The 18,967-nt window shown below is 28.7% G+C and overlaps 2 protein-coding genes across 2 annotated transcripts; both read right to left on the bottom strand.

The window, feature by feature from the left end:
- Positions 1–10,854: 10,854 nt before the first annotated feature.
- Positions 10,855–12,570, bottom strand: LOC106428686. Its single transcript, XM_048736883.1, has 6 exons — positions 12,465–12,570; positions 12,026–12,107; positions 11,807–11,918; positions 11,577–11,734; positions 11,358–11,478; positions 10,855–11,286 (listed from the first exon to the last, which is right to left on the bottom strand). Exons 2-6 carry the CDS (start codon positions 12,085–12,087, stop codon positions 10,957–10,959), a joined length of 783 nt encoding a protein of 260 aa, XP_048592840.1. The 5' UTR covers positions 12,088–12,107; positions 12,465–12,570; the 3' UTR covers positions 10,855–10,956.
- LOC125576551 lies at positions 12,563–16,111 on the bottom strand. Its single transcript, XM_048736884.1, has 3 exons — positions 13,464–16,111; positions 13,103–13,382; positions 12,563–13,016 (listed from the first exon to the last, which is right to left on the bottom strand). The coding sequence occupies exons 1-3, from the start codon at positions 13,650–13,652 to the stop codon at positions 12,880–12,882; spliced, it is 606 nt and encodes a 201-aa protein (XP_048592841.1). The 5' UTR covers positions 13,653–16,111; the 3' UTR covers positions 12,563–12,879.
- Positions 16,112–18,967: the final 2,856 nt, after the last annotated feature.

Genomic DNA, 18,967 nt, shown 5'->3' with positions numbered 1-18,967 from the left:
AAGACGCATAGTTCAAAGGCAGACAGTCTAACACGTAGTGCAAGAAAGCAATTCTCATTTGTTGTCCATATGAATGCGGAGTTACCGGTTTGGTTTACAAGTCCATATAAGTCTATTTGTTGCTGACAAAAAAAACACAAACAAACTTAGCACAACATTTAATAACTCTTAACATAAAACAAACTTGATATAATATTGATTAAAATAATTTAATAATCAGGTAGGTCATTTCCAGTTCACCAAGATCATTAAAATATTACTCGAATGAAATAGATGCATGAAGAGTTCTTTGATCTTGTTGTTGTGTAACAATTTTCTGTAAAATCTGTGTTTATTCAGCGTTGACATATTTACGAATATTTTAAATCTTGAATAGAAGCTAAATCTCAAAATAATTATATTTTGTTACGTAACGAAAAGCATGCAGAAATGATGTGGAATATGCTTTTAAAGTTTTTCAAACACGTTTTGCTATTGTGAAAAGACACATTCGTTTTTGGAAGAAAAAAATGTGATTTATGACATAATGTTTACTTGTGTAAATTTACATAACATGATAACTGAAGATGAACATGACCTAAGTGCACCAGTTGTAGTTGGAAGAGAAGTTTCAACTCTGGAAGTTAAAATAGCTGAAGATGAAACTACTTGATTCCAAAAGTTTTTGAGTCGATTTAGATGAATCAAGGATAAAGAAACTCATTTCTCTCTTTGAAATGAGTTGATTAATATTGGGGAAATTACATGTTTACCACTTTTATGTTACCTCTTTTCATTTTTACCACCACTAAGGAGACATTTTCAAAAGTACATTCTTCATTAAGTGGCAAAAGACTCTTATGCCCTTGTTATTTATATATATATAAATCATTATTTAAATAAAAAATAAAAAAATAAAATATAAATAAACAATAAAAAAAATAAAAAATAAAATAAAATAAAATTTATGTTTTCGGATTATACTTTTTCAAATTCGAACTTTTTTATAATTTTTTTTTTTGAAATTAACTTTTTCAAATTTTTTTTAATTTTTTTTTCAAATTTCTTTTTTAAAAACGAAAATTATGTTTGAAACTATTTTTTCAAAATTTTTTATATATTTTTTAAGTATTTATTTATATATTTATTAGAATCCTAAATTTCACATCCTAAAAACTCTACCTCACCCCTCAACTCTAAACCCTAAGTCTATATTAGTTAACCCTAAGGGTATAATTGTCTTTTAACCTTCATTAAAAGTAAGAATAAAAGTGATTAATGTAAACATGAAAAGTGGTACTATGAAGTATGAATGTGCTATTTGTGTCAATTTTCCATTAATATTTATGGGAAAAATATTATTGTTTAAGTAATACCACTGTTTAAGTAAAATCATACTATTGCTTTGTTTGTTGTTATAATTTTATTAATGTAATAAATATTTTCTTTCTAAAAGTTAAAGTTTGGTTAAATTTGTAGAATTAAAAAAAAGTGAGTATAATCTAAAATCTTATCAAATAAAAAGTGTTATTAGAGATAAATGAATATATTTAAAATTGGGGGAGAAAATGAGAGGAACCATTGGAACAATTTTCAAATTCATTCTGAGAGAAAAAATAATTAAAACCATTGGAGATGGTCTTACATGTACATTATACGTTAATGATGACCCAGGTTTATACATAAAGCCATAAACTAAAGTGTAAACTAACTTTTTATTAGTAATCCATGTAACAAAATGATTTAAAAGGGAAAAATAAATATAGTTTTTGTTTTACAAAGTTTCTTATGATGGTTTGTTAAAAAGTTGTCACTTTACAATACATTGTGCTATTTAAAAGACAACAGTGTTTAAGAGAAAAAACAATTGTGTACCTCTTTTCAAAGCCACACAATATAGTTCTTCAACGATAATCAATGGAAATATAAAATAAAATTTTATTGGGTAAATCTCCAAAAACCTCTAAAATGAATTTTGACCAAAAGAGCACACAAGAAAGAATATAATCAAAAGATATTTCATTAAAATAGAAGAATCTTTACTGTTACTTTACAGATACATAAATATAAATAAATAATAAAAATTAAAAATACTTTTTGAAAATAGTTTTTCAGTTGAAAATGAAAACTGTATTTTTCAAAGAAAAAATTGAAACCAATAATCTTTTTGAAATTATTTTTAAAATTATTATTTTAAATTTTAAATATATATATATATTTTTTTTTTTTAAATCCTCAACCCCATCCCTCATATTTAAAACTTAAATCTGGATTACTTAACCATGAAATACACATATTTTTTTACCTCTTTGATAAAACATTTTAGTCATTTTGAATTTTGTGCGATATATTTACATAAAACAGCAAAATAAAAAAAAATTATCAAGGGAATTTTTCAATATTATTTGCCAATATTATTTATTACTAATCGATAAATACTTAATTAACAAATTACCCCAGTAACTAAACATTGACGAAATAAAAACTCTGGATTTTAGACCAGGTTGAGCAATGAGCACACCTGGTCGGATGGTTTCGAATGCGCACACCACAATAGTTTAGGTAGTACATGACCAACGGATTAAATATTATGGTGCAATTTAAATGCAGATTATACAAGAAAAAATATATTACAAAATAATTACGGTTCGTCTAAAATAAAAGATTTAAAACAATATGTAATGATAACATATATAATGAAAAATCTATAACCAATATTTGAATGGTGATATATATGATAAACAGGTTAGCATTTATGTTGTATATCTATATTTTACAAATTAAAAAGAAAATCAGTAATACTAATATTATTGAAACAATTATTTTATTTAACCTAGAAAAATATTTTTATATCTCTGAAAATTTGCAAAATATATATACTTTTTTCCTCCTTCAAAATATCATTCCACTAAATTTTAAAGCTGCAGAAGTTGTAAACAATATTTTTTAATCATCTTGTATTTCATTCAATGACATGTTTAAAAATATATTTGAAAATTAATTTTCTCCTTTTATGAAAATTAACAAATTTCATACAACTATTTCCAATATAGTATTATTTTAAAATTACAAATAATTTAAATTGAACAATTTATAAGTAACATAATAATTCTTTTTTCTTAAATATTATTTAATAATTTTTAATTAAAATATCAAAATTAATTGCAATGCAGGGATCCATTTCTTGTAGTAAAGAAATGTGTACAAAGTTATTTACTTAATAATTTATGGTTAACTAAAATATCTTTTCATTTTAAAAGAACTTTTGTTGAATATGCATATGTTTTGAATACGGTATGTAATTCAACGCGTTCTTACTGGAGCTTGTATAGTTCATATATTTAACATTTTGTATAATAGTTAACCAAAAAATGAGTTTTTTTTTAAATGAATCTAGAAAAATGAATTTTATCTTGAATAGGTGTGTTTCCTTGTTAACAGTGCTAAAAAGAAAGTAAGTAAGATGAATGGAGACAATTATCTGGTCTTGCAGAGTAGAATACGTAGATACTTATTCTTGGGTTTACCGTCTATGGTGAATCTCTATGTTCATCAAGCAATAGAATTATGTTATTTTATATTTGATCCCCCTATATATTAAAAGAGAAGTCACTTTAGTGATTTCTGGTGACGTGTCGTTCATAGGTGAAGTTTCAAGAAAATTGTTGTAATTTGATTGGTCGATGATTTTTAATTTTTATTTATTTAATTTTGATCTAAAATTTAAAGTAAATCTAAAATCATTTAACATCACTTGCCATATAATCTACAGAATAACAATTTATGGAAACTGATTCTCGAAATTATAGAAAAATTAATAATGTTTTATTTATTACTTTTAATATTTATAAACTATAAAATATAATGAACGAAATTTTATATAAGATAATTATAATTGTTTTATACTCTACTTGATGAATTGTATTCGAATATAATTATATAATAATTATTTTAAATATTAAAAAATTCAAACATGTTTATTAATATTATTTTTTAATTATTTATCGTTGTTTAAAGAATAAATTTATCATAATTTTAAAATAATTTACAGAATGTTATAAATTATTAATAAAATTAAATTTACTTTATATTGAATATTTGTTTATTGTTAAATTTTTTTTGAATTTCTTTTTGATTTATACTTTCCATCGACACTACTAAAAAGGAAAGCCCTCTAAATACTTACCTTATTTTGTAATTTCGATATATCATTTAATTCATCGATCCCACTATAATAGAAAAGTACCATTGAATACTAATTGCAAGGGAAAACATAATTTAATGACCAATTAACATCACTTTCCAAATGACTTACATAATATTATTAATAACTATTTATGGTAACTAATTGTCGAAAGTATGGTATATAAATCCATTTTATTAATTCAAATAAATATTTTGGATTCCAAATGACTTACATAATATTATTAATAACTATTTATGGTAACTAATTGTCGAAAGTATGGTATATAAAGTCATTTTATCAATTCAAGTAAATATTTTGGTTTATTATTTTATGTAGTCTATAGATATATTAGAATATAAAGTCATTTTATCAAATCAAATAATTTATTTTAATTCATCGATCCCTTATAAAAGGAAAGTAACATTGAATACTGATTGAAAAGGAAAAAATAATTAAATCCCTCAATTAACATTACTTGCGCAACAATATTAGTTAATACATGTAATAATTAGTTTACTTATTACAAATGGAAAGAATTCTCTTGATTTTGTTGATTGATTTTTTAGAATTTCTTTTTTTGATTTATTTTAATCTTCGACACTACTAAAAATAAAATCACTTTAATACTTAACTTTTGTGTTTTCTCGATTCAAAGAACATCTTTTTGCGATTATTTCTCTGTTTAATTCATTAAATACTCACTAAATATTTTAGATGTTATAGAAACGAAATTAATTGACAAGATATTTTCTCTCCTAAAATCATGCATTTTAAACTTAATATTTATGGTGAGACTTGTCAACCAAAATTCTGGTGCAATCTATTCACGAGATGTTCTCCTTTAGCTTTATTAACAAGATATTCCAAAAATAATATTACCTTATAAGTATAAGATTTATTGAGAATTAATTAAAGAATATTCTACTTCTTAGCTTATCATGCAAGCTAAATCAATGAGAAACGTCTACCAATTTACTATAAATAAGATTTGATTGTACACCTCTTTGATATATCATTTCTCCACTGAAGCTATATATGATTTGATTGTACACCTCTTTGATATATCATTTCGATAACATCTTTGTTCCTCAATCTGGTAAAAAACATTTACTCAATTTGATAACATCTCTCAGCTAAATCATTTCAATAGCATCTTTTTGTGCTGCGAATATTTTTCTTTTTTTGATTTGTAGATTTATATTATTGTGAATAATTATAAGCTTATATATACACATATTTGTTTTTTGGTTTGCTGATTGTGATTTTGTTTTATATTTTTTCAGAGATGATTTGAGAGAAGTGGTCATATTTCAGACCTCTAAGAGTTCACCATTCCGATCCTGCAAAAGATGTGCACTTAGAATGGTATTTTCTCTACTGTACATCAAAATTGGATAATCAATTATATTTTTAAAATATCTATAGTAGGATGGTATTTTCTCTACTGAAATAATATCTTATTTCCTAATCTCATGCTTTAATATTTAAACTTTAAGGACAAGATTTGTTAATTAAATCATTAGTGTAAACTACTCCCGAGATATTCTCTTTTTTTTTTATATTTAAAATGTAATTTTAGTAACAATATATTCCATAAATAATCCTAACTTATAGGTAGATACATTTTTAAAATTAATTTGAGAACATTCTATTACATAGCTTATTGTGAAAGCTAAATATTTTAGTAAAGTCTAGCATTTTACTTATCTTTTGTGTTTTCTCGATTCAAATAACATCTTTTTGAGATCATTTCTCTGTTTAATTCATTAAATACTCACTAAATATTTTAGATGTCAGAGAAACGAAATTAATTGACAAGATATTTTCTCTCCTAAAATCATGCATTTAAAACTTAATATTTATGGTGACACTTGTCAACCAAAATTCTGGTGCAATCTATTTACGAGATGTTCTCATTTAGCTTTATTAACAAGATATTCCAAAAATAATATTACCTTATAAGTATAAGATTTATTGAGAATTTATTAAAGAATATTCTACTTCTTAGCTTATTCTACTTCTACTTCTTAGTATAATATCATGTTTTTTAAATTAATTTTTACATGTTCTTTCAGGCTTGAGTTTATCAGAAGATTTTATTAAGAGTTTATCTTTGGCGGAGATTGAATCAATCATGCGTTTGAACGAAAGCTCATTTACATTGTTTAAGTTTTGAAACGTGTTATCAATAGTATACTCTTCTATTGGTTAAAATGTGGCTTTTGTTAGATTTTCTATTAATTAATTTTTTTTGTTTTACTTTTGTGGAATTCGCGATATTGTAATGTTGTAAATTAATAATAAAGACATTTTTCTCACTATTAATAGGTGAGAGAGAGAGGGAGGGAGAGAGAGGGAGGGAGAGGGAGGGACGGAGAGAGAGAGAGGGAGGGAGAGGGAGGGAGGGAGGGAGGAGGAGAGGGGAGAGGGGAGAGAGAGTGGGAGAGAGTGGGAGAGAGGGAGAGAGAGGAGAGAGGAAGAGAGAGAGAGAGAGAGAGAGATTAGTGTTTACGGTATATCCAAAAGTTTTGAGTTTATTGTTTATGATTTATCCGGTAAAGCCAAAGGGTTAGAGTATACTCAAGGGTTTAAGGTTTACCAAGAGTTTAGAGTTTAAAAATTAATGAATGTAATTTGTATATTTTACAATAAAAAATAAAAACTAACAGCAAAGTAGATTGTATTATATCTTGAATTAAATAATGTTAAGAAGATTTATAGTTTTCAACCACAAATAATGAATCATAACTATGTGATTATTATACATATAATATATATTATGCATATACATGTCATTGTATGTAAAAATTAACTAACCATATAAAATTAAACTAATCATAATATTAATATCCGCATATGCGATAAAATATCCGCATATGCGATACAATATCCACAGTCACTCCATAGAGAGCTGGACATTTAATCGTCGAGTTAATAGTTTTGATAAGCTAACAGAGTCTGATTCAAAAATCACCGACTGCAATTCGTATCTTCTCTCTGCTCAACCCATTTCTAACATTATTTATTCCATATTTATTACATATTTTGAACTTTTTATTCCATATTTGAATTTTTTATGTCCTTAATTACATTCTGAAATGGTAAAAGAGGGTTTCAATGGGAATATAGTGATAATATAAAATATGTTACCTCTGAAACTATACACTATTTATTCCAGATTTTGAAAATAAAATATCTTCTTAAACATACAAATTATTTTGGAACGTTGCAATTATACGTACACACAATAAATACCTCTTGATACTGAAGTTACTTTGTTCCATCTCGTCCATGTAAAATATTGAGTACCAACATTTTTTTGTACCTGATGCTTTCTCCCAAGGGCGGTGGTATTATGATATAAAATTCGTTACTTATAAAACTATGTACTACTTAGTTAATAATTTGAATATGTTTATGTCCGCACAGGGTGCGGACCGGCCACCTAGTATCTTTTATAAGAAGAAACAAAATATTGTCAAGTTATATTATGTTTTTAAAAGAAAAAAGTAAAAAGAAATAAATAAAAAAGTAGTAATTACAAAAAAAATATTTTTTAACCAGCAAAACATTAAACCCTAAAAACCTAATCCTTAAACCCTAAATCCTAAACCCTAAATCCTTGGGTAAACCTTAAACTCTTGAATAAATTTTAAACTCTAAATCATAAACACTAAACACTAAAACCAGTGTTTTGAAACCCGACCGAACCCGCGGTTGAACCGGAAAACCGGTGACCCAGAAAAAATCCGGTTTGGGTTTTATGAAAAACCCAATATTTAAAAACCCGCAAAAAACCATAAAAATCCGCAAAAACCCATTAAACCCCAGAACCCGATACCGGTTGAACCGCCGGTTGAACCAATAAATAACTTTTACTCTTTTTTTAGTTTTTAGATTATGTTTTATATTCTAAGTTTTCAATTAAAATTTTGATGCCGACAAAAAAAGGTTAGGTTTTCCCTTTTTAGTTTTATATTTGTAATTTTTAGATTTTGATGAAGATTTTTCACTATGCCACCTAAAAAAATGAAGTGGACGATGATAAAAAAACCAAAATTAGTTGATGTGATTTGGTGTTAGTTTATTTCTGTTATTGACAATTTATTACAATGATCATTTACTTTTAGTTTAATTTGAATTCAAAGTTAATTTATTATTCAAATTAGATATTTAAATATTTGTGAGTTTTATATCTTGATTTTTTAAGATGTCATAACTCTTACTTTGTTACACAAAATTTTAAATAGTCTAAACTATTTTTTTATATTTTGCATGTCAAATGAAAATAAAAATATAAAAACTAAAGTTAAATATTTCTTAAATACTTTTTAAACAAAAATTATATATATGTCCAAACTATTGTTTATGTTTTAAAAAATATTTAGAAACTATTAAACTTTAGTTTCTATATATTTATTTTCATAGCTAATATATTATTATATAATAAAATTAATTCATTTATTAACCGCGGTCGACCCAATGACCCAGCGACCCAGTAAGTCGTCCGGTTCAGTGTCCGGGTCGGGTTTAAAAACATTGACTAAAACACTCAAGGTTTAGGATTTAGGGTTTAGGGTTTTAGTGTTTAGTATTTTTGATTTAGAGTTTATGATTAATCCAAGGGTTTAGAGTTTACCCAAAGGTTAAAGGTTTAGGATTTAGGGTTTAGGGATTAGGATTTAGAGTTTAGTGTTTTACTGACGACGTTAAAAATAATTTTTTTAATTCTTTTTTTGTAACTACTACTTTTTTTGTTTTTTAAGAACATAATATAACTTGATAATATTTTATTTTCTTTTTTAAAAATATCAAATTTGAAATAATAGAATTCTATTGGTTGGTGAACCAAGATTCACCACCTTAGGAGATAAACTCAAGAATAACTCATATGTAGACAGGTCTGAAACATTCACTGTCTAAGTATCCACTAAAATCACGTGTATTTAATTTTAGGTTCAAGTACATACTGGGTTTGGTTCATGAGCACACTATGGTCAAAGAATAGAATGGATAAAGCCCAAAAGATAAAAAGAATCGATCGTGTCATTTTAATATAATGTTGTAACACATTTGGTCATGCCAATTGCCAAATAGATAAACAACAGTAGGTCAAAACCCGTGTTTTACGTGGAATAAGATTGATTTTAAATTATGAATGTTACACAATAACACATAAAATTTAATTTGTTACACAATATCACATTATAATTTGAAATATTGTCATTTTAAAGCATATGATGTAATAAAAAAGTATGAATTATTACAGTGGAGTACCATATTTCTTTACCCCATTTTAAAGCTGGACATAATAGACTTAAACTTCTTGACTATTAACTAATGTAACAAGTCTATCTGAATTGAAACATAGTCAGCCTAATTTTACTGGTGAAGCAGGCCAACTGAGTAAGCTTGCCCTGCTGAATTATCAACTAGGACACCGGAATGGAAGGACTTAGTTCAACTTGCTTTTACAAAAGACTAGAGGGTTTTCCGGGCTATGCCCGGATTTTTCTTATAATATTATTAAATTGAATTAAATTTGCGTATTTTTATTTTGAGATAGTATTTTTGTTTAGAATAATTTAAAATAATTAACAATAATATGATATTTGAATTTATATTATATTTAAATTAGTAATATAAATATTATATATATTATATATATTTATATTATATTTGGTTTAGTAATATTAAACTGGTTCTATTTTAATATATATATACATATATTAAATCATCAATCAGTTATGATAAATTTCTTAGGACTATCAAAATTATTTATTGTGATAATTTTTGAAAATAAAATGGCGAATAATTCTAAAATATTTATACTATTATTTTGGAAATGATTTTTTCGCACTCACGTTAAAAATTAGAACGTTTAAAGTAATTATCTCTTAATAAATAATTAGATTATATTTGTTAATAAATAATTACCTATAAATAAAAACGATTTTCATTAATTTGATAACTATCATTATCTAAAAAGATTATAGATTATGCCATCCCAAAATATTTCACATAACAATATTCTAAAAATCCATACAAATCCTATATACTTTTTATGTGTATATAAAATTTTTCAAGTTTATTTTACATAATAAAAGATATTTTATTAAAATAGCTTTTTTAATCGTATATAAAAATAAAATAATTTATTCTAATGGCTTTTGAATTGATAATATACAATCTATTTATAAGTTTTTGTAAAATTACTAAGCCCGCAAGTATGGGCAAAACACATAGTATAATTAATTTCTTATGTTTTTTCGGAAGAAGATTTTATCAAAACAATTGGGTTTGACTTAATGTTTGGGTGCAAAATTTATGCTGTCAATCACGTTCGTCTAATGGTGGAATATTTATGGTACATTATGATTTGTAAAATATTATGTTTCTATTTTTTTATTTGGAGGTGAGCGTAAATTGTTTTTTGGTAGGCGATATATATTTGTAACATTGCTTTAATGTTTTTTGGTCGGTGATATATTTTTAACATTGCTTTATATCGCTTAGTTTATTCAAACTTGAATTGTATTTTAAAACTTTGATTGCGTTAGTGTTGACATTAGTAAGGCAATATATGTCCGTGTTATGTATCTAATTTATCAGAGAAGGAGTGTTGCCTCAATTGTATAGACTCATCTGAAGGACAGTAGGCATTACCAAAAAAAAAAACGAAGTTGTTCTGTAGACACAAAGTCTAAAATAACCAAAAAAAGCATAGTCTTAGCTCAAACTGAAATAAAAAAGGCGACCACTTAGCATGTATAAAATGAGTGGCATAAATTCTATTTGCCATGTTTGGGACGCTTAGCCTTGCGTGATTCATCCATGCTGCTGGTACTTCCGTCCGCATCATCAGCTTTGAATCCAGAGCCATCAATGACAATTGCAGAAGGCAAGGCAACTTCATCTTCCACATCATGTGGGATTTCAGTTGGAGTTGGCACAGGTGGCAGAACCTCTGATGAGACAATCTTCGTAACGGTTATGGCCTGAATCTTGCCTGTCAAGTTGAGCTTAGACACCTTGACCCTGAACTTATGTGTTTGGCCAATGGTGTCGATTAATGCTTGGGGGACAGGCATCTGATGGCCAGCACCAAGGTCTTGATTAGCCTAAAACATTCGAGGAAGAATAAAGTTAATTTTAGATGAACTGGGAGAGGTTTGAGTTGATGGCTAGGTACCTCAAAGTAGTTGTTAACCAATTCTGCCGCATTCTTTCCTGTCAACTCACTTCCTGCATCACCAAGTAGGACAAAAACAGCCTGGTCATTTTTGTCATAAACAGAGATCTTTGCGAGATACCTGAAATAAAAGGAAATAGAAATCAAATTGTAGAAAATGAAACATGATCGTGAAAAAAGGAAAGATGAAACATGAAGTTGGGAGGTTAGAATGCACACTTCGCTACACCAGACACATTAGTTTTGCCGCACTTGGCGCACATTAACGAAGAAGGACCTCTGGTGGCCTTTGTTTGACAACCGCTGCAGCCAATATAGTACCATGCACTGTCACGCTTAACATCATCAATTGTGGCTATGCAGTCGAAAGAAGCTTCCTGCAATAGGTTAAAGGCAAGTGAATCACATGAATATTTTTTTCACAGAGTTATCTTGAGCTTGTATTTTACCTTGGCATTTTCCTGCTTGATGTAAGCATAGATCTGCCCAATTGTCATTGTCTCAGACCTAGTAACCTCATCTGCATTTACCCGCTTTGCAATCTCTGGGTTAGAACCCAACCTGAGACAATTTACAAAACATGAGATTGAAGGCTCACTCAATTGAGTCTGAACAGAACACTAATTGGAATTGACAAACACAATACTGTTGTCTCTACAGTGACTAACCAGCTGAAGTAATCAATCGTGGGCTGAATATCTTTGTCTATAAAGACACGGGAGGAGGCCATCGAACTGAGAGCTAAATTACCTGTTCTTGTGGTTAACACATTAAAACACACGTTAGTGACACTATCATGAATGTCTGAAAGTTCGGAAAGTAACACAGCAGCAAACAAACGCAACCTAATGCTTTCTGTAACAATCAAGCCTTCACATTGTAATGAAATTGTAATTGATAAAGGATGGATCATAAACCTGAGAAAATTGACCCAGGTTATTTTAATTATATTGGATCACAAACGTGTTTGATAACTTGATAAGTAAACAGTAGAGACAGAAGACAAACAGCATGGCAAAACATTAACGTTTGTATTATCACTGGTTCAGTGATGATAGGGATTAATTGTTTGTTTTGTTTGGTGATGAAAAGGGAGTAACTGATTACCTGCTATAACTTTTGGGTTAACGGTCGTGACCAAAAGAACGGTGGGAGTGTCCTCACTGGATGTGAGTTTCTTGTAAAAGTCCTTTGCAGCCTAGTCCCAAAGGTAGAACTTCATAACAGGTTCACTGTAAAATGTATAAAACAGAGAAAGATTTAATAAGCTGTCATACGGAGTAAGTTTTGCAGTGCATTAGAGCGTCAGCCCAATATATAACCTTTATTTTATCACCAAACTAACACAACTTAGCTGATTTATTTTGTAAAACACAACGTATGATTTATCAGATATATTGAAATCAATAACAAAAAGCGATCATATTACTAATCTCATATAAAATAAAACATGAAACAATACTAAACATGTATTTGGAGATCACAGCGAGCTAAATTTTTTGGAGATGACAGCGAGCCAAAATTATAACGAATGAAACACATACTCTTTTGATTGCAAATGAACCAAAATACGACGCGTGCTGATTACTTCGGCTTCGTCAAGGACAGGGCGGTCAATGAGAGACTGACCATTCACCAGCCTCAAGTGGCCAACGACATCTAAAACATTTTTATATGAAAATTAGTAGAGAAGCCCCAATAAGAATCAATACGCAGTTTGAAAACTAAATGAGAGCAGGTTTTACCGTAGAGATCGCCCCTGAGACCACGGTGAGCTTGGAAATCCTCATGTGTGTGGAACCTGAACCTGTCGGTTGGAAAAGAGACGGAGACGGGGATGTCGTTGAGAGGAGCAAGAATAGAGCCGTTCGAGAATGAAATTGTTAAATTCTGATCAGCGATGCGGTAAATCTCCTTGCTTGTGGCAGCCAAAAAATTCTGAAGGGTGTAAGTTGCTCCTGCTTTCAGATGAGGCAGGTATGTTGGAGCACGAGAAGAGGAAATGAATCCTTGCATCACAGTCCCCTGCATGAGTTGAAAATAATTCAAGTTAAGGATGGTGGTTTATAATACAATGGAATGAAAGTTGAAGATTAGAACCTATACCTGTTCGTCGATGAGTAGGAGCTCTATCCCAATGAGGGTCCTATTAGCTATATTTTTTGCCTCCCAAAAGTGGATTACTCGAAATCGGAGCTGTGACTCTGATAGTCCTGGAGAGATGTCATTGAAATACATGGCGAGGGGAGCTTTTCTGGTGGTAAGCTGAGACTTTACGGCGGATTTCATTACCATAGGTTTTTTTTTTTGCAGAGTAGGTTTTTTTATTTAGGGTAGAATTAGGTTTAGGGATAAAGCCATATATAAGAGAAGTAAAGGGGAGATGGATCACAACATTGAAGACCATTTTTAACGGTGTAATTGATTGAGAATGTTGTGGGAAAAAAAGCAGGCGTTGGAGAAGATGAAGTGGAAAAGTCAGAGGTGGAAGAGTCGGAGGAAAGATTTTCTACGGTGGAAGAGATATCATATTTGTGTGTATGATAAGATGGGCCGCAGGATAATCTGAATAATAAAGCCCATACGAAACAATAGAGCCCATACGAAAGAAGACATAATGACGTGTCAAAAAAGAGTTTCTGATTGGCTAATTTTTCTGTCCAACGTCGACACTCTAAAAACTCTCCCTCAGTCCCTTTTATTATTGTTTGACTAGACAACATAATCACCCCGAAATACAAACGGTCACATCCCCTCTTCCTAGAGTGCATTCAATTTTTGTTCTTAGGGGAAGTTGAACCCATCTGCAAGACAGGCGATTTGAAGAATCAATATATGTTAATTTTTAAGAATTGTAATGTGACTATTCATGTTAGTATAACAAAATAATAATTGTAATAATAACAATCTCAATATATAATAATCAGAATAACAATCTGAAGGAAAAATATGTCACTTAACAATTAAACACGCATCTTCATTAGAGGCGTTATTTGTATTAGAAACAAAATGTAAAGAGAAAATAAAATCTCAGTTACATATATAAGACCACATCCAAATAACATATGTGCCTAGAAACTAGTAATTCATAAAATACATAATAAGATGTTTATTATGAAGATCCGTTTTATATATTTTGTATATAATCTTCGGTGATCGATATTCCATTTAATTTTTGAAGTGCTGACCAAGCCAGATGTTTCAACAAACTTATTTGAGACCTTTGTCTCTCTTTTTCCCGTTGTTGGACTTATAGTGGATTTTCGGCACTAATTGCTCTAAATATTAAGGTTACTACTAGTTAATCATTATAGAGTAACCAAGTGGAATACTACTTTTTCATATTTACTTTAGTTACTATTGAAATTCAAACTCATTTTTACTTTAGACTTGATTAGAGTAATTTCATTTACTTCACCTTCTTTTTCTCTCTCATTTTCCACTACTTATTTTCAGCTCTTTTTCACCACTTTGTTTTACTCCATTTTACTATTTAAGTTACCAATCACAGTCTAAATTTAACAAGAATAAAAAAGGGAGTTAGTTTGATGCGAGTTGTTTGCATCTCCTGAAACCTAATTTTTTAAACCTTTGATGCCACTATTAGAAATTTTAGCGTTTTAATGTGGGTCGTTGGCAACTTAATTAGTGACCTTCGTATTGAGTGGGGTTGTCACCGTAACAACCATCGTCATACGCATTGTGAGCATAATGGGCATCATGAACTTTGATTACGCCATCACATTTAGGACATGAAATATATACATTTATAAAGTTCGTCTTTCTTTTAATTGTGTGTGCGCGCGTAATTTCTAACTTTAATCTACAGGTGATATTTGATCCAAGAAAAATAATCTATAGATGATATATAGATAATATGTACTCGTAAATATAAGTCTTATAGGAAAGAGTAAGGATATGAATACAGATGATAATTATGCCGTCCCATATTAACCGGCATGATCAGGTGTGTAAGTACAATGGTGTGTAAAAAAAACTAAAGCTTCATCTACACACCCATGTGCATATTTTTTTATATTTTTAAATAAATATTTATACTGTATAAATAGTAGTTTATATTTTAAAATTTCAGTATAAAATAATTATTTAATATGGCATTTTTAAACAATTTTTTATATTTTATATTGAGTAATTTTATTTTGTTTTTCAAAATGTTAGAATATTAATAACGCGTAAACACAACTATATTTTTATTTTTTATATGGATCAAAATTTTAATGAATAATAAAATTGTTATATATATTATTTAAATTTGGTGTTGTAATGTTTTATATTTTTCAACATTCATCATATTTGATTTACATTGGACTATTATTTATATAAAAATATACATAAAATTCTGTATTTTCGTATGTGCGGGTTTGCTTGTAAATTAAATATTTCTTTGTTTAATTATGTTATGTTTCAAAAGTATCTGAATGTGGAAATAAATATATTGGAGTTATGTATATCACTATATTATTAGAATAAAACGTAACAGTAACAAATAACCTTTTAAAAAAAGATATTCATTAATACTTCCGTAATAATAGGCATCTAATTGCTATATTTTGAAAAATATTTTTGTATAGAAGCAATGGTAAACTGATTTTCATAAATTAATATCACCAATTTTTTTAAGGAGAGTAAAAGAGATTTAGGAAATGATTTAATAAAATAGTAAAAGACATTGATTGCTTCAAGTTAGGATTTTTTAATACTTTTAGGCATAGGCATCCGGGGTTCCAATCGGGTTTCGGTTTTATCCATTCGGGTTTATTAAAATCAGTTTCATTCGGGTTATATAAAACTTCGGTTCGGGACCGGTTCGGTTCTATCGGATCCGGGTCGGGGTTAGTAAATCTTCAAAGAACTGGTATAACCCATTGTACTTCGGGTTCGGGTCCCATTCGGTTCTTCGGTTTTAAAATACCTGATTTGTACCTATTTTGTAACTAAAACATAAATAAAATCGATTCTTCGGATTTAAAATACATGATTTATATATATTTTAATAACCAAAACATAAGTAAAATCAATTCAAAAATAAGAAAATACATCAAACGTGATCATTCAAAATCAAGCGAAAGATAAGCATAGTTAGTGATAGAAAGACAACCAGATAAATGAAATCTTAAAACAAAAACTAAGTTTTCATGAAATGAAAAACATTGTTCAATGAATACAAAATCAAAATCTAAAAACTTCAGGCTTCAACCGCTACATTGCACCATCAACCTTCATAAAACAAATAATTATTTTAGAAGTTCAATAATATCTTAAAGTATTTTGGATACATATTAAGAATTAAGATCATATTTGGTAGCAGTTCTTTTTGTGATTTTAAATGTTTCGGGTTCTATCGGATATTCATTTTGGTTCGGGTTCAGTTCGGATAATACTCATAATCCAAAATACCAAAAAACAAGATCCATTCGGTATTTATTTTGGGTACGGATCGGTTCGGATTCATTTTTATCGGATCAGGTTCGGTTCGGATTTTTGAGTTTGGTTTATTTGCCCAGCCCTAAATACTTCAATGGCATTGCAATCTAAATAATTTGTAAGTTTTAGAGGTATTTTTTATTTGTACTTTTGTTTTAATAGATTAGAAGTCAATTATGTTTAAACAAAAAAAAAAGAGAGATATTCATTAAAAAAAGTTTTAACTAGAATATTCATTAACAAGAATTTAAGAGAGAGAGATTTAGGGCCTGATTGTGTAACTGCAACGGTTACGGTTGTGGTTGCAGAAGTTTGCGCATGCGGATGGTTGCGATTTTAAGCGGTTTTAAGAGATTTGTATGATTGGTACTGCGATAGAAATTAGTGCGTTTGCGAGATACTTATGATAGGTTAACCACCAAATACAAAAATAGTTAAATAATAAATTAGCAAGATTTACATTTTATATAGTTATAAAAATATTAAACATCATAATGTTATAATAAATATAAAATTCATATTTATAAAATTATATTTTTATTTTTTGAAAAAAATATAGAAAATATTCTTATTTTAAAAATATAATATAAATTAAATATAATAGATATATTTTAGTATTTCTATTATTTCAATTTAATTTTTTTTGTTTTTATTTTTATTTTTGTATTATATTGTTTAAAAAAAAAAAAAATTATCCTCCCACAAAGGATAGTTGTAACCAACTTTTGAATTTAAAAAGTTGAAAGCAGTTTAAAGCGGTTTAAAGTGGTTTAAAACGATTTAGAACGGTTTGAGTGATCGTTGGAAAACGTCAACAATCGCTATCAACCGCAAAAATTGCGTTTGTGGATGATAGCAGGGAAACCAGTCATGCTCTTATCGTAGATTATTTAATTGAGAGAAAAGAAGATTAGGCGATGGTTAGCTTTAACTAACTAAATACACTGACCAAATTTCGAAAGAGGACTAGCAGCTTCCCACTTGACCCTTCCTCCTTCTGAAGGAACAAAAAAATATCTTAAGTAAATTTCAATATAATTAGGACCAAGTAGAATGTAAGTGGAAATCTAGAGGAAATCCACTTTGTAAACAGAGTAAAGGGTTTTGGAATTTCGGAATTCTATAATCAATGACATCAGGTACATATAAATATATTAATTAATTAATTATTATATATTGTTCGAGTTTTCTGTTTTATCCGAAAAATAAATTAGAATATGAATGCTTTTAGATAGGAATGAATGAGGATACGAATACGTAGATAAAATTAAATGTTAAAAATGTCGGTGAAACGATCAGACACCATCCAACTTTGATGTTCTTACTCTTCTATTGTAATCCACTAATCCCTATTATTAATTAATTAATTAATAACAATGTTAGGATGGCTTTCTCCTAGACGTGATTTCAGCCGCATGATAAAAAGTTAAGCTTGGTTATATAGTGTAGACGTAGTATTAATATGTAGCATTAAAAAGTAATACTAATAAATTAGAGGAGTAAACGTAGAAGATAATGGTGAGATCTACATAAATTAACTTTAATGGACAAAGAGAGATTTGGTTGGAGATTTGTGGGCGGCTAAGCTCATGTGCTAACATGCACGCGTTTACTGAGTAATCGGCTCTATTTGCGGTTAATTTTCGCCGCTTATTAACTCAAAATGTTGATTTTAAATTATGCTACTGACAGAGTATAATTATTCTAGTTTATCCGTTAAAGATAGATATAGTTCAAATTTTTTTAACACCTCGTTGTGATATATCTCGTGTTGTTGTGATATATAGAAATGTTTAACAAAATTGATTTGGTTACATACATCTGTTTAAAATTTTAGAGTTAAATATATTTGGATTGAAGTAGTAAAAGAATGAATGATCTATTAGAAAGTGATTACTGTGCAAATGAGGCCAAAATTAATGCATCCCCCGTGAACATGACTTTCAAGCTTTGGAAAAAATTAACGCACCCCCCGTGAGACGGGGTGGAGCCCACGAGCCGAGAAAGAGGCGTGGGTGGCCTATTAGCCTTGGACGGTCGGAGCCTTGGAAAAAAATAGCGCACCGTCCGTCAGACGGGATGGATCCACGGGCCGAGAAAGGACGTGGATGGCCCATTAGCCATGGACGATCAGGACTTTATAAATGGTATCAGATCTGGTTAGC

Source organism: Brassica napus, chromosome A7 (assembly GCF_020379485.1).
Source record: "Brassica napus cultivar Da-Ae chromosome A7, Da-Ae, whole genome shotgun sequence".
NCBI classification, from domain to species: Eukaryota; Viridiplantae; Streptophyta; class Magnoliopsida; order Brassicales; family Brassicaceae; genus Brassica; species Brassica napus.
This window is presented reverse-complemented; position numbering and strand designations above follow the sequence as displayed.

What these genes read in the sequence shown, in the direction of transcription:
- LOC106428686 (XM_048736883.1), bottom strand. Translation starts at nt 12,087, where the DNA reads ATGGCCTCCTCCCGTGTCTTTATAGACAAAGATATTCAGCCCACGATT. An exon ending in TCAAGCAGGAAAATGCCAAG is followed by an intron (nt 11,735 to 11,806) that starts GTAAAATACAAG and finishes AACCTATTGCAG; the next exon opens with GAAGCTTCTTTCGACTGCAT. An exon ending in AATGTGTCTGGTGTAGCGAA is followed by an intron (nt 11,479 to 11,576) that starts GTGTGCATTCTA and finishes CTTTTATTTCAG; the next exon opens with GTATCTCGCAAAGATCTCTG.
- LOC125576551 (XM_048736884.1), bottom strand. Translation starts at nt 13,652, where the DNA reads ATGGTAATGAAATCCGCCGTAAAGTCTCAGCTTACCACCAGAAAAGCT. An exon ending in TCCTACTCATCGACGAACAG is followed by an intron (nt 13,383 to 13,463) that starts GTATAGGTTCTA and finishes CAACTCATGCAG; the next exon opens with GGGACTGTGATGCAAGGATT. An exon ending in TCTCAGGGGCGATCTCTACG is followed by an intron (nt 13,017 to 13,102) that starts GTAAAACCTGCT and finishes AAAATGTTTTAG; the next exon opens with ATGTCGTTGGCCACTTGAGG.